Raw genomic sequence first — 15,082 nt, forward strand, 5'->3', positions numbered from 1 at the left:
TCAAACATCTCACAGCTGAAAGTATTCTGCGTTGAGGACTGGGGCAATCTTTCTTCGGAACAATGTCAAAGACTGGCAGATGGCTACAAAAAGCGTCTCACTGAAGTTATTTCAGCCAAAGGGGGTAACACTAGCTATTAGGTGGTAACGTGTCCTAACTTTTTCCTTTATTATAACAAATATGTTTGAATAATGCAAACAGTTATACGGTGCCTATGAGAAAAGGTACTAGGTAAGGTATCTCCTTCAGCACCAAACCCTGCTTCCTGATAAGCAGTGCAGCCAAACTGTCCAGTGCAGCATGTGTTTGGTACCTAAAGTTAACAATGATTGACAGGTTTGAAGCTTTGATCTTGCCAGAGAAGCTTGGTAGCGCTACGATATAAGACACACATGTGTCAATCATCGTTAAACTTGTATAAGTGTTGTATGGCAACTCATTGTGTAAGTGAGAGGCTGTTCTCAGCAGAGTGAGTGGACTCACTTTAATAAAGAGGAGCATTTTTCCTACGTTATTGTTTCAAAACAAGTCACATTCTGAAGGCGGCAAGGTGGGACTGTAACATGTTTGGAACGTTTTTTTGGTATCTGATTGAGACTCGGCAGATTTTCAAAATCAGGTGACTCGGACTCGGGTGGAAAAATATGCGATCGTTACATCCCTGCTAATTTCATTCACCTTTCAAACAATGCTAACCATAGGCATCAACACTCACCATATCAAAACATGATGTAAGATGACTTCATTGTCTTGTCATTTGTCTGGTCTGTGTGCATGTTGTGTTCACGTGTCCCCTAATGACAAAGCATCCTCTGTTCCATCCCTCCAGGCTCATTCTACATCAGGTGAACAGGTGTGTTTGTGTCTGTTCATCTTTCATTGATTCATATGCACATTTCCTGGAGGCATTCCAATGCATGCAGCCCTGCCTGCATTTGCAGGTCCGAGAGATCATTCCCACTGAGGAAGATTTCATGCGTGTGAAAAGGATCTTCACCATCCCTAACAATGATGTAAGATCGTTCTTCCTCAATTTGTTTGCAGTGTGCTTGCCATGCTTTCCTAAGTCTTTCCATCTACTGTTCCTCAGATCGAGGGACAATCTGCTATATTTGATGTTAGTTTGGCACGTAGCTTTGCTCCTATTGACAGGAAGCGCTTTGCCCTCCGACATTGTATTCAAGCAGATAGTTGCTTCCTGGTTCCGCCTCTTTCTCCTGATTGGCTGGAACATCAGATGTGTGGCGAAGGAATCTGACCTTTTAGCCAGATTGCTGGAATCACGCTAGCTGAGCCGCCGACCCCGCGCTGACGCAGCTCCAATGACCCGGGCAAAAGGCCGAACTCCGCGCGTTCACCTTAATCTTAACCCCTTGCACTGACTCCATTTTGAAAGCTGGTAAAAGTCTTCGAAACACAACGGCGATCAATGACAGAGAGGCAATTCTGGATCTAGGGTCATTAAAACAACGAGCACATCGGAATGTCTTCGTGAAGCGACCGCAGTTAGCTAAACGTTAAATCTTTTTGAAGTCTGCGGTACGGTGGGCCAGACGAAGGGTGTGCCTGGGTGTTGTTTAGGATAATTCTTCTGTTGCAGATTTGGGTGATCAAGTTCGTGCGTTACCATTCGTTGCTAGGTCATGGTTACTGAGGCAACTGAGGTGGGAGGTTCGACCTGCTTTGACGTCTGAGAGGTGCCGAGCTCTAGAGTTGTTTTTGTTATCAGGTGTTGTTGTAGTACAGGACGTTCCGCCATTTGTTCTGGACTGTCCTGAACAGCTGATTGCGGGATTTAGTGTTGCAGACTTGGGCTTGTAGATGTCTTGCCTATCACCTGGTAGTCACCGTCAATCTTGCTCAGTCAGCTGCATGTTGAGCTTCTGTTGTCAGAAGGCGTCATGTATCTCTTATGCCCTTTGGCAAATATATTCTGCTTGTTTTGCTTAAACTATGGTATAAATGCTATTTATTTTATATTGGGTACATTACAGTAATACAAACGGTCGAAAGGTAAATAAAAGATACTATTCCCTTTAGCGGGGAAGTGGTTGGACAGTTTGCAAGACTGTACTGTATGATGAATCTGCAGGATCTCCCGATCCGATCACGTGATTGGAAATCGGGCCGATCGCACCATTTTTCAGAGGATCTGAATTGGGTGAAAAGGATCGGGTTATTGTTGTTGATTAAAAAAAAAAAAAAAATACACAGTGGGGCAAATAAGTATTTAGTCAACCACTAATTGTGCAAGTTCTCACACTGGAAAATACACAGTGGGGCAAATAAGTATTTAGTCAACCACTAATTGTGCAAGTTTTCACACTAGAAAATATTAGAGGCCTGTAATTGTCAACATGGGTAAACCTCAACCATGAGAGACAGAATGTGGAAAAAAAAAACCCTGAAAATCACATTGTTTGATTTTTTTTTTTTTTTTAAAAGATTTAATTTGCAAATCATGGTGGAAAATAAGTGTTTGGTCTATACCAAAAGTTCATCTCAATACTTTATGTACCCTTTGTTGGCAATAACGGAGGCCAAACGTTTTCTGTAACTCTTCACAAGCTTTTCACACACTGTTGATGGTATTTTGGCCCATTCCTCCATGCAGATCTCCTCGAGAACAGTGATGTTTTGTGGCTGTCGTTGGGCAACACGGACTTTCAACTCCCTCCACAGATTTTCTATGGGGTATCTGGAGACTGGCTAGGTCACTCCAGGACCTTGAAATGCTTCTTACGAAGCTACTCCTTTGTTGCCCTGGCTGTGTGTGTACATGGCCCCATTCATTCTTTTCTTTACACAGATCAGTCGTCCTTGTCCCTTTTCAGAAAAACAGCCCCAAAGCATGATGTTTCCACTCACATGCTTCACAGTGGGTTTAGTGTTCTTCGGATGCAAGAAGAACCCGTGTTTCTACCAAAAATATCTATTTTGGTTTCTATTTTAGACCATAACACATTCTCCCAGTTCTCTTCTGGATCATCCAAATGCTCTCTAGTGAACCGCAGACGGGCCTGGACGTGTACTGGCTTCAGCAGGGGGACACGTTTGGCAGTGCAGGATTTGAGTCCCTGGCGGCGCATTGTTTTACTGATAGTAGCCTTTTTTACTGTGGTCCCAGCTCTCTGTAGGTCATTCACAAGGTCCCCCCGTGTGGTTCTGGGATTTTTGCTCACCGTTCTTATCATTTTGACGCCACTGGGTGAGATTTTGCACAGAGCCCCAGATCGAGGGAGATTATCAGTGGTCTTGTATGCCTTCCATTTTCTAATAATTGCTTCCACAGTTGATTTCTTTACACCAAGCGTTTTACCTATTGCAGCCTCGTGCAGGTTTACAATTTTGTCTCTGGTGTCCCTCGACAGCTCTTTGGTCTTGGCCATAGTGGAGTTTGGAGTGTGACTGACTGAGGTTGTAGACGGGTGTCTTTTATACCGATAACAAGTTAAAACAGGCGCCATTAATACAGGTAACGAGTGGAGCCTCGTTAGACCTCGTTAGAAGAAGTTAGACCTCTTTGTCAGCCAGAAATCTTGCTTGTTTGTAGGTGACCAAATACCTATTTTCCACTCTAATTTGGAAATAAATTCTTTAAAAATCAAACAATGTGATTTTCTGTTTTTTTCCACATTCTGTCTCTCATGGTTGATGTTTACCCATGTTGACAATTACAGGCCTCTCTAATCTTTTCAAGTAGGAGAACTTGCACAATTGGTGGTTGACTAAATACTTATTTGTCCCACTGTATATATTATCGGGTATTGTATCGGTATAGGCCTTGAGGAGCAGGAAGTTATCAATATCGGTATCTGTTTAAAAAAATGGATATCGTGCACCCCTACTCTCCACACACTCGCTGTTGATGTATAGGGGCGGCGGGTCGGTACCGTTCCTCCTGAAGTCCATGATGACCTCTTTGTTTTTGGTGGTGTTCAGGGCCATGTTGTTGTCTGAGCACCAGGCTGATAGTTTGTGGACTTCCTCTCTGTAGGCTGCCTCATCTTCCTGTTAGATTAGTCCAACCACTGTGGTGTCATCCGCAAACTTGACGATGGTGTTGCCCCTGTGGATTGGACTGCAGTCGTAGGTGTAGAGGCAGTACAGGAGAGGGCTCAGCACCAAGTCCTGTGGTGAGCCAGTGCTCAGTGTGGGGGTGTAAAGGCCGAGTTATACTTCCGCGTCAGATCTGCGCCGTCAAGGAAGACCCGAGTTACGACCCAGCGCCGTAGCCTGACGCGCGCCTCTTGAATTTTCTAACCTTCGCGTCGCGTAGACGTGTATGACGTGGCGAAAACGGACTGTATTTGGTCCACTCAGACTGTTGTTTCCGGTTTAGCGCGAAATCACCGCCAACATTATTTTCTACACGCAAAAATGGACCAAGCAGATGGGAGTATCATCGAAGAGCAAGTCTCGTCAAGACATTATTGTGATTGCCAAATGGCAAGGTCGGCGATTTGGGGGGGGGGGGGGGGCGGGGGAATGGAAGAACCACCGAGACGTGGGTGTTCGGAATCGTGTGGCCACACGAAGCGGTGACCCAGTCGGCCAAAAACTGCCAACTTTTCATCACTTTATGTCGTATTTTTGGTTGGTGCACTTCATCATTTATTGTGTACATATGTTTGCTGTGAGTCTGTGACTTATTTACGTGTCACACTTCAAGTATATGAAGAATAAAGCACAGATTTGGTGTCAAAAGAGTTGTTTTGATCTTTAATTTTCAATAACAGACAGTTCACACACAATACATCATCACTGACTGAGAGTGCCTCGGTGCTTTTTATGATAACGTTAAAATCAAGGCTCCCAACGCAGTTTGGGAAGCTCCATAGACGCCAGAAATCTGCTATGGCTGGTTGTAGGACACGGCAAACAAATCAGGCTGGAGGGCTTTGCAGACCTTGAACGCAGTGCTCGACGCCAGTTTGAAGCTAGCCGCCACAGCTAGCTCTCTCTACCCGAGTCTAAAACTCTCTGTGCGGCATCAAAAGTCGGCCAGACCGCCTCAACCGTCTTCTGCGTCGCCTGCCCCTCAACATCTATATATTCAATATTTATTCAGTGTTGATGAGCAGAATATTTACTTTCAAGAGTTCCATCTTGCATTGTTTATTTTTTCTCCGACTGGCGGAAGTCAACAAGCATGCCCCAAAACCGTACAATCATAACGCCACATCCCTCTCGTGGCTTGGCAGTGAATTAGAGAGCAACGTGTTCCCTCACCGCAAAACTATCGAATGACGGCGTAGTCGCTGCGCCGTCACCACAACGCGCAAGTATAACTCAGGTTTAAGTATAGTGGGGGCCCAGTTTCACAGTCTGGGGTCTGTTGGACAGGAAGTCCTTGATCCAGGAGCATGTGGGAGGAGGGGCAGGATGTCCAGTTTTGTAATTAGAATCTTGGTAGCTCTACAATCAAAGGCACAAAGGTGTCAATCATCGTAAAACTTGCATTAGTGTGCTGTTGCAACTCATTGTGTAAGTGAGAGGCTGTTCCCAGCAATGTGAGCGTCAAAGCTTGGGTGGATTTGAGTGGACTCACTCAATGAAGCATTTAATAAAGACAAACAATATTCTACATTATTTTTGTTTAAAAATAATTCACATCAAGAAAGGTGGCACGTTGAGTCTAACATGCTTGGAATTTTTGTTGATAGATAAATAAAAAATACCAAAATTCCGGTATCTGATCGGAACTTTGGTGCAAAAATCTAGTTATCCCTAAGTAAAACAGTTCAGTATTTACAAAACTATTTTAGAAAATGTTAGCTTTTTTTGTAACAGGCTTGATCCATTTTTGCTTGCTTGAAGCCTGAGCAGGCAAAATTATGCTCAAATGAAGTTGATGCTTAATTTGCCACACTCATGATTATCCTTCAAATTCAAACAGGAGAACATGTTGCAGCATGATAGAAAGGAATTGAAGTGATTCAGTCAAGCATTTCTTCTTTGATTGCTTTATTTGTTTGCTTTGTTCTAGTTCAAATGGAGCAAAGGTGATCAACTTTGCCCGCTAGTATTGTATGCGATGATGACACTGTCTGCTTATTTCTGCTCTCTGCTTCTCTGTGGGTCATTGGATCTTGACATCCCGCTGTCCTGTTTGATGCTCGCATGGCTAGCGTGCTCGAGGCCACAAATCCTTTCAGGTACAACCTGTGCGACTGACTGCGGGCGAGCGCTGTTTGTGGGATATTGTGGCTTTTCTTTGTTGAGTGAGGATTTTTCAGATGCTTTGTTGCTACTGATTAGTTGTATGCCGATCTGCAGTTACATGGTGATGTTGTGATTTGCTGTGCATGAGTGTGAATAACCAGTGCTTCATTTCAGAGGAGGGTAGAAGAAACGCTACCCTTACTTTGGGCTACGCTGGAATTTTTCTTCTTCATTCTATATATTCGATTTGACTTTATTTTTGCCAGTTTTACCAGTTCGACCAAAGAGACGTCGCAGCAATAATCACATGACGCCTGATGGGGGAAAATATTACATTATGCCTTTGTGATGTATGATTGCTTCTGTGACATAGATTGTAACAACTTCTATTGTTTTTCACCTTGTTCCCATAGTTAGGAGACGCGCCTGAGTAGGGAATCTCACGAGATAACTTGTTTTGCACTCATAATATTTACCGTGGGAACACAACATCGGCTACCGGACAGCACAACCTGGGAACCACGCAAGGAAAAGCCCCTTTTTCGAGGGGCTGAACCAAAAGTAGCTTTGTCATTGGACGGGGCCGCGCCGCCTGGGGGTGGAGGTTGGCAGTCTCCGCCCCCGTGTGGCGCTTCCCTACAAAAACAGGACATTTCCGGGCGACCCCGTGAAGTCCGCCAGCGGGTCACGTACGGATCGCCTGGCTTTGTTCCTTCGCCGCCTTACCGGTGCGTTGGCTCCCGCTCATTTGTCACGATAAGCGATTTTCATTGCTAAAGGAACACCTGGTTGTGCTGTAACGATAACGCGGGGATTCTGGGATTGACAAACTCAAATCTAGCGTCACGTTACCATTGTTTTTGCTTGTCTTTGATACTCGTTGCTTGCTCTTGTGGGATTATAATCAATAAATCTCATTTATTCTGCATTTTCTAACCAGAAAACATTGTCTGTTTTGCAAAAGTGTGCCTGTTACTGGTTCACCGCGAACCTGTAAATTTCGGAAAACACAAGCCATAATCAGGCATGAAAATCTCTCACCCTCAAAAGGGTGACCTACATGAATTGTGTAGATCCGAGAAGATTTTTAGGGAGGAGGGGGGTCGTACGTCCATCTAACTCACTAACGACTTGTTTTATTGAAGTTGCTAAGCCTGTCGCGATATGCAATGTGTCCATTTATTGCAAGGTAAATAAAAATGAGGGTGGTAAATTTCCTGGCTGCATTTTATCACCGCGTGCATGCATACATTTGTGCGTGCGTGTAGATGTCATATGAGACTCCAGTTCTTTTCGCAGATGTTTATTGGTCATCAACATACCATAGAATTACAGTTCAGACATACAAAATAAGGAAACACATCTGCTAGTATATTAAACACTGTACGTTAGCATTGCTACATTGAGGCTAATGGGGTAAAAAGGACAACCTACTTTAGCCTGCGATAAAACATTGGCAGTCGTCTCCAAAACGCAAACTTGTGGTCAAAAGGTAACACTTCAAACATATCGCCGGTTCACAGCATTTGCAAAAAAAAAAAAAAAAAAAAAAATCTATTAGTGATACCACTAGCAATGACAAAAAGTGCTTTTTTGTGGACTGTAAAGCTTGCGGTTAGCGGTTTAGCGAATGTACTTCCACTGAACATTTCAAAATAAAAGCACGTCATGTTTGTCATATAAGTAACGATGTCCGGAGTTAATCTCACTTACTTCAGAATTAAAACTATAATATGTAAATACTATAATACTACAGAATTCAGATTCTACACTAAGAATAGCTTTAAAATGACACCCTTTATGAAAAATGTTATTGGCAATGAATATTATAATTATTATACTATTTATATATAGTAGTGTACTATATAATATATAATGCTAGATATATATATATTTAAGAATTGTTTATGTTGGAAAGGCGAAGTCAGTGTTCTGAATGCGGTTAGCGGTTTAGCGAACCTACTTCCACTGAACATTTCAAAATAAAAGCACATCATGTTCGTCATATAAGTAACGATGTCCGGAGTTAATCCGACTTACTTCAGAATTAATAGTATAGTATGTAAATACTATAATACTACAGAATTCAGATTCTACACTGAGAATAGCTTTAAAATGACACCCTTTATGAAAAATGTTATTGGCAATTAGGGTTGTTCCGATCATGTTTTTTTGCTCCCGATCCGATCCTAATCGTTTTAGTTTGAGTATCTGCCGATCCCGATATTTCCCGATCCGATTGCTTTTTTTTTTTTTTTTTGGCTCCCGATTCAATTCCAATCATTCCCGATAATTTTTCCCGATCATATCCATTTTGGCAATGCATTAAGAAAAAAATGAATAAAACTCGGAAGAATATATACATTCAACATACAGTACATAAGTGCTGTATTTGTTTATTATGACAATAAATCCTCAAGATGGCATCTACATTATTAACATTCTTTCTGTGAGAGGGATCCACGGATAGAAAGACTTGTAATTCTTAAAGGACAAATGTGACTTTCTATATTGTGACTAAATATTGCCATCTAGTGGATTTTTATGAGCTTTCAGTAAAGGATAATTCAGCCATTTAACTTCTGCCCAAATGCATGATGGGAAGTGCAACCATGACTGTGCGTAGTGGTACCAATTGATATATCTTCTCTGCATTGGGAAATAACATAGGGTTTTAAGAAAAAGATCAACTACTACCTTCCTTCCCCACATTGCTTCCCACGATATTTCGAATTTCTGAGAGAGGGATTGTAAGGCTGTGGCCAATTAAAAAAGGCTTCAAAGGCTGCCAAAATTCTCTCTACTCATTTTACATTGCCTTTTAGCTCTATGTATATGTAAAACGATGCCATTATAGATTGAACGCGACAATGCGTGAGTGGGTAGTGCAGGGCATGCGTCAATTGCGTTAAATATTTTAATGTTATTACCGCCGTTAACGCGATAAATTTGATAGCCCTACTTTAAGCCAAAACTAAAGACTGGATGAGTGTAAGACATTTTGTCTGTAACTTTAAATACAATTAGAAAACGATTTAATTTAAAAAAAAAAAAAGAAAAAAAAAATATGTATATGTATATATATATATATATATGTATGTATGTATGTATGTATATTAAAAAAGGCATGTCCGATATTTTTTTTGCCGATTCCGATACTTTGAAAATGACGTGATCGGACCCTATAGTCTTTATTGGCAATGAATATTATAATTATTATACTATTATATATAGTAGTATACTATAATTATAATGCTATATATACAGTGGGGAGAACAAGTATTTGATACACTGCCAACCCATTGGCAGTGTATCAAATACTTGTTCTCCCCACTGTGTATATGTACATATATATATAATATATTTTTAAGAATTGTTTATGTTGGAAAGGCGAAGTCAGTGTTCTGAATCTGTTTACATTCCATTCTTTTGCACTGTTAAATGCTATCAGCATTTGACCTAATTGTTTACGTGTAATTATTGTTATTAACTTTATTTGTTTATTTGTACTTTAATAAAGAATTTAAGTGTTCCAAAATGTTTTTGTGAACTAATAACAAACATTTCCTTGCTAAATTATAAATTATTAAAAAAAAAATATATATATATATATAGAGTCGACTAATCGTAAAAAGTCGGCTGACTAATTGGGAGAAAATTAGTCGTTTGGGACAGCCCTACTGTACCGGAACATATTTCCTCCACACCTTTCTCACCTTTTTAACCCCTAAACCAATTTCCTGCCTGCATAACACCAATCAGACGTAACAGTAAATTCACGTGACCACACACAAGCTCGCAGTCGGAAGTCCTACAATTACGCCCTCCCAGTTTTTATTTGGCACCAATAGACCACGGAAAACCGAACCGTTTTAATTTCATGGTACAAAATTTATGCTCTTTTCATGCTGGATTTCAGTTCTTTTCACATTGTAGTCAGAATTGGATGATTTTTGTTTGTTTATTGGCCTAATCAGGTCAAGCAATAGGCTACAGTACCGTATAATAATAACAACAGTTCAGATGGATGATGTGTGAAAAGGAACACAAAAAAAATATATATTTAAACAATTTAAAAGTTACTCATTACTAGAGCATTCTTTTCACTGAATTGGCCTGGAATACAACTTGCTGTTAACTGTGATAGAAATCTTGTGTGCGACTCATCATATTAACCAGGTGGATTCCGGGTGTACCGTAGTTAGCTGGGATAGGCTCCAGCACCCCCGTGACCGTGGAAGATGAGTAACACTTAAAACTTACATCTACTAAAGAAATCATTTTTTCTAGCGTCTCTCTCATTATTTTGAGCGCATGTTTGTGTTCCATTAAACAAAAAACTCTTGCTGATCACATGTACTGTATTTTTTTTTTTTTTCTAGCCCAAGCCTTCTGAGGACCCAGTGGCCATTCTTCAAGCTTCGCACTTAGCAGCAAAGGTAGTACAGCAATTTTCGGACTATAAGGCGCACCTGACTATAAGCTGCACCCCACAAATTTGTCAAGAAAAACGACATTTGTTCATGTGTAAGCCACACTGAACGATAAGCGATAGGCATAGTTACACATAAAGACTACTGTTGTCATGAGACTATAATATTTGAAGTCCAGTGTTGTGGTTTATGAAAAATGAAAACTATTTAAAAGAATTTATGACTAGTAGACGTCCAATGCATTTGAACCTCGAGGGTGGCAGAGAATGAATGTTCTTTCACCCTCCCAATTCAAATGGACTGGGCGTCAACGAGTTAACAAGGAATCGTTTGATTTTGCCAGCTCCAAGCATCACGTTTTGCCCGGACTACTTTTAATTTGGGACAACGTGCTGACGTCACGTGCGTAGAGGAAGAAGCAATTAAAAAAAAAAAAAAAAAAAACTTACTGCAGCCGACATCCACTACAAACTACGCCGACGTTGCTAAAAGCTACGCCCGCGTGATGCTAGTGCGGTAGCAGGTATAGTGTCCGATGCGTCTCATAGATATCGCATGCATTTAGAACTAGATACGAGTGACACTCGGCCGCGTCTCGGCGGCGTTAGTAAACAGCCGCCATCTTTAAGCAGTAGACTTCTCAGTGCTAATAAATATATCGTTACTGTCGCTCGCTCACGTAACGTTAGCCCTTCGGAGGGCTAGGTTTCTATTGATTATGACCACTGTCGATGCGTGGCTAATGTGTCTTACATACAGGCCTTATTTAGTCTGAAAAAACACATCGCTGTGGAATGATGAGGGTGTAAAATTAAAACATAATAAAGCTAACTGTCAGTTTTAGCTCAGTAGTCATTGCTGAATAAAACACCAAGTAGCACCGGTCCTTAATGTGCTCCAATACAGCAGGTATCTTACATTTATTTTGAACACTGCAAAAACTCAAAATCCCATCAGTACTTATTGTTTAGACTAACTTAAAACTTAACTAGAACTTAAAAATAGCTTGAGACAAATGGACATTCCAATTGAAACACGTGGGAAAAAACACCTAGCTTTTAAAGAGCATACGACAGGAGAGAAAAAGTCTTAAATAGCATTATTATGTAAATTAGAATCATATTTTGAGACGATTCGACTATATATAACAATTTAGCAAAACGCAGATGACAAGACATTAGTCTTTTAATTGATGGTTAGCCACGCCTACCATTATAGGGCTCTAGCATCCCCAACAGGTGGATGACGTCAGCGGGAGACTGGGCTCATCGGTTTTACTATTCAGCCCACTGAGGGGGAATTATTCAGAACGAGGAAAACGCGACGAAGTGAGCCGCAAAATGTCATTGTTTCAGTCTCTCTACTCCAATATTTTTACAGGATATTCTTTTTATCCAAGTATTTTTCCACAATAGCTAGCTAAATGGGCTTGAGAAGGACCAGTCAGCCCGTCGAGGGGGAACTATTCACAACTAGGAAAACGCGACGAAGAGAGCTGCAAAATGTCATTTTTTCTGTGTCTTTACTTCAATATTTTTACAGGATATTCTTTATATCCAAATATTTTCCCCAACTGCTAAATAAATGGCATGGTCATGACAAATAAGTCTTGTGCTAAATGGAATATGAAATAATAAAAATGCACTTATTCAGGACGACATGGCAAAATTACTCCATAATGGTCAAAACTGTCGACTTCACCTTTACTGTCGCACCTCCCGAACGATATTTTATGACACCTAAATCAGACGTGTGTCATTTCCTTTCCCCGGCTTCGGAGAATGTAAACAAACCAAGAGGCGTGATAGCTAGCTGACATGCTAACCCAAACCGAGTGATGTTTAAAAGTCTTCGAAGCGGAAAATCACACATAACTAGCCCGGATGTTTTGACATGACGACTGGGTTGTTGATTGTCTTCTCCGGAGAGAATTTGCAGCTCGTTCCCCGGAGGAGGGTGGCTGCAGTTGTTGTGCAGCTAATGTGCATGAGGAGAGCTTTTTACATGCCTATCAATAATCAAACGTAAGTAGTCCTTAATTTAAAGAAAGTTTGTAGTGTTTACTTTGTAATCGCTGTATTGGTATTTGATATAATACAAAAAAAGATGTTTACTCACTTCCTCGCAAGTCCAATGGTCCCATAGTTGTAGGGCTTGTTTTGGCCAATATCCACGGTGAATGGTAACCTTTTGAAACTCCAAAAAGGCGTACAAACCTCTCCCTCATAAAGCAAGATTTTTCTGCAGCCGTTTGGCTGGCGTGATGCGAAAAATAAACGTATTAATCTGCAAAATCAGCTGAGTCCTTAGTCCTCATACACCACAGTAAGGCTGTTTAGTGAAGAGGACGTCTTCACCCGTACACGTCACAGCGCCCTCCTCCTCCATGCAAGACCGAAGCCGGAAGTCACTCATTTTCATGGCGCGGGATTAAAAAAACTAAATAAATATAGCAATCGCTTCCACACACATCCATCCATATCATTCAGGAGCATAAAATACCGCGTGTATTATGAAATAAACATGCTTTTTCGTGTCACATGCACTTTAAGTAATCGATTAAACTATCAATTAGTTAGTTTGAGTAATCTAGTCATCAGATTAGTAACATTTAATGTGTTGCAGAATAAATTTGAGGAGATTTAAAACAAAAGCTTGCTAAGATTACACTTGCAAAAGAGAATAAAAGAGCAATCAAGCATTAAATTTCCAAGTGTTTTTTTCAGAATTGCACTTTCATTTCACAAGAGCAATAAATATACCTGAGTTTAGCCTCAAACGGTATAAAAAAAACAACTGAATAAATGAGGATCGAAGAACTGCCTAATTTGCATAGCAGAAGTCTGCTAGCCTAAATGCTACAAAATGTAAAAATATAGATATAAAAACTTTTTTTTTTTTAAATATTTTTGAGAATGTTCTTAACAAATTGTTCTAACAAATTTCCACAAAAATACTGCAAAATGAATTTGATTTGATTTGAAATATACCTCTAAACTAAATTACGAATGCATAAACAATCGTATTAGCGCAAAGAAAAATGTACAAACTTACGTTAGTCTTAACAGGGAGCAGGATCCAGCCATGTTAGATGAGCTATGTCATATTCAATAGTGCCACTAGAGGGCAGTGAAGCCACACAAATCAATACAACTAAATGCAAACTTTCAAAACTACGCCACTCAAATTAAACGAATCCTTGAAGCAACAAAATTTGATTCCAAGCTTATTTCTAATCGAATTACTCGATTAATCCTTGCGGCACTAGACTTTTGTCAAGTCCGTTTCCTCTGCCGGCAGAAAACACATTTTCTTTTCTACGCGTGCTGTGCATGCATAGTCCCTTTGAAGAAACACACTTTGACATCTTTTAATGAATCTGTTTCATGGACTCTCAATGAGCCCCTTCGTTTGAAAGAGGTTCTTTCAAGGGGGATTCATGTTTAATAGACAAAAAGACAGGATCATGAAAAAAACAACTGGTATGCTTCGGACCTGTCGGCTCTGCTCGGTGCACTTGCAAATGAATGATTTGAAACAGGGCAGTCACAGAGCTTTACAGTTTAATATTATTTGTATCCATTCACTTCCATCTGCATTTGCTGCCTTTGAAACAGACAAAGAATGAAGAAAATGTTGCATCAGAGAGAGCCTGGTACCACACGGAAAAAGTCTGGCTTGTACACAAAGACGGCTTTTCTTTGGGTTGGTCAAATTTGTTTTGATCGTAATTTTCAGACTGCTTAAAGATGCCTGCATTTTTCATCACATGACGTGATGTTGTGATCATGCAGCAACTCTCCTGAAGACAGAAGCGGGCATTCTGCCTGAGGGGAAAGTCAAAATACGCCTGGACAGCGATGGATCTTTATTAGATGTCGACGAAGATGACGTCGAGAAGGTCCTTCAGATAAACAGTTAGTTCATTACAGTTACATGCAATGCAGTAACCCTCCTTGTGTTTTTGAACGTCAGGCAAACCCACCGTTTTTGGAGCGAGTGGAGGACCTGGCGTCCCTTCAGTACTTGAACGAGTCCAGTGTGATGCACTCCCTACGGCAGCGCTATGGCAGCAACCTGGTGCACACCCATGCTGGGCCCAACATGGTTATCATTAACCCCATTAGTGCTCCTTCCATGTACTCCGAGAAGGTACGCGTTCCTCGGTGGTTTATCGCCGCCTGTAGGCAAGTTATTAGTTTTGGAATGGCGTACTGCACGCATGCTATTTCTATACCGTGACGTTGCATCGTAAAGCGGAAGTAAAGCCGAAGTGGGACATTATAGAAACAACGTAATTTGTGCTACTTTTCGCCGGTAATCTTTCAAAAACGAACATGGCGATCACGCATTGTTTTTTTGGAACTTGTAGAAACGACTCTAGACATTACGACACATGAAGGATGTTTTCTTCATACGTTTCCGGAAACCAAAAACTCGGGAGGTAAAAATGTGAAGACCGAATCAACTTGCGCGGACTTTA

General features: G+C 40.9%; 1 protein-coding gene across 12 annotated transcripts in view; it reads left to right on the forward strand.

Moving 5' to 3' along the window:
• The window catches only part of LOC130906910 (unconventional myosin-XVIIIa-like), a 186,793-nt gene that overhangs the window by 30,928 nt on the left and 140,783 nt on the right, over window positions 1-15,082 (forward strand). For 8 of the 12 annotated variants that reach the window (XM_057821611.1, XM_057821609.1, XM_057821613.1 and 5 more), the window contains 7 exons: window positions 831-854; window positions 943-1,014; window positions 6,133-6,159; window positions 10,549-10,605; window positions 14,217-14,304; window positions 14,394-14,500; window positions 14,575-14,751. In XM_057821611.1, coding sequence (XP_057677594.1) covers window positions 831-854; window positions 943-1,014; window positions 6,133-6,159; window positions 10,549-10,605; window positions 14,217-14,304; window positions 14,394-14,500; window positions 14,575-14,751 — 552 coding nt within the window. The remainder of the gene's footprint in view (window positions 1-830; window positions 855-942; window positions 1,015-6,132; window positions 6,160-10,548; window positions 10,606-14,216; window positions 14,305-14,393; window positions 14,501-14,574; window positions 14,752-15,082) is intronic. The other 4 variants (XM_057821614.1, XM_057821617.1, XM_057821615.1 and 1 more) reach the window with 3 other exon arrangements.

This window comes from Corythoichthys intestinalis, chromosome 18, assembly GCF_030265065.1.
Source record: "Corythoichthys intestinalis isolate RoL2023-P3 chromosome 18, ASM3026506v1, whole genome shotgun sequence".
Classification (NCBI taxonomy): Eukaryota; Metazoa; Chordata; class Actinopteri; order Syngnathiformes; family Syngnathidae; genus Corythoichthys; species Corythoichthys intestinalis.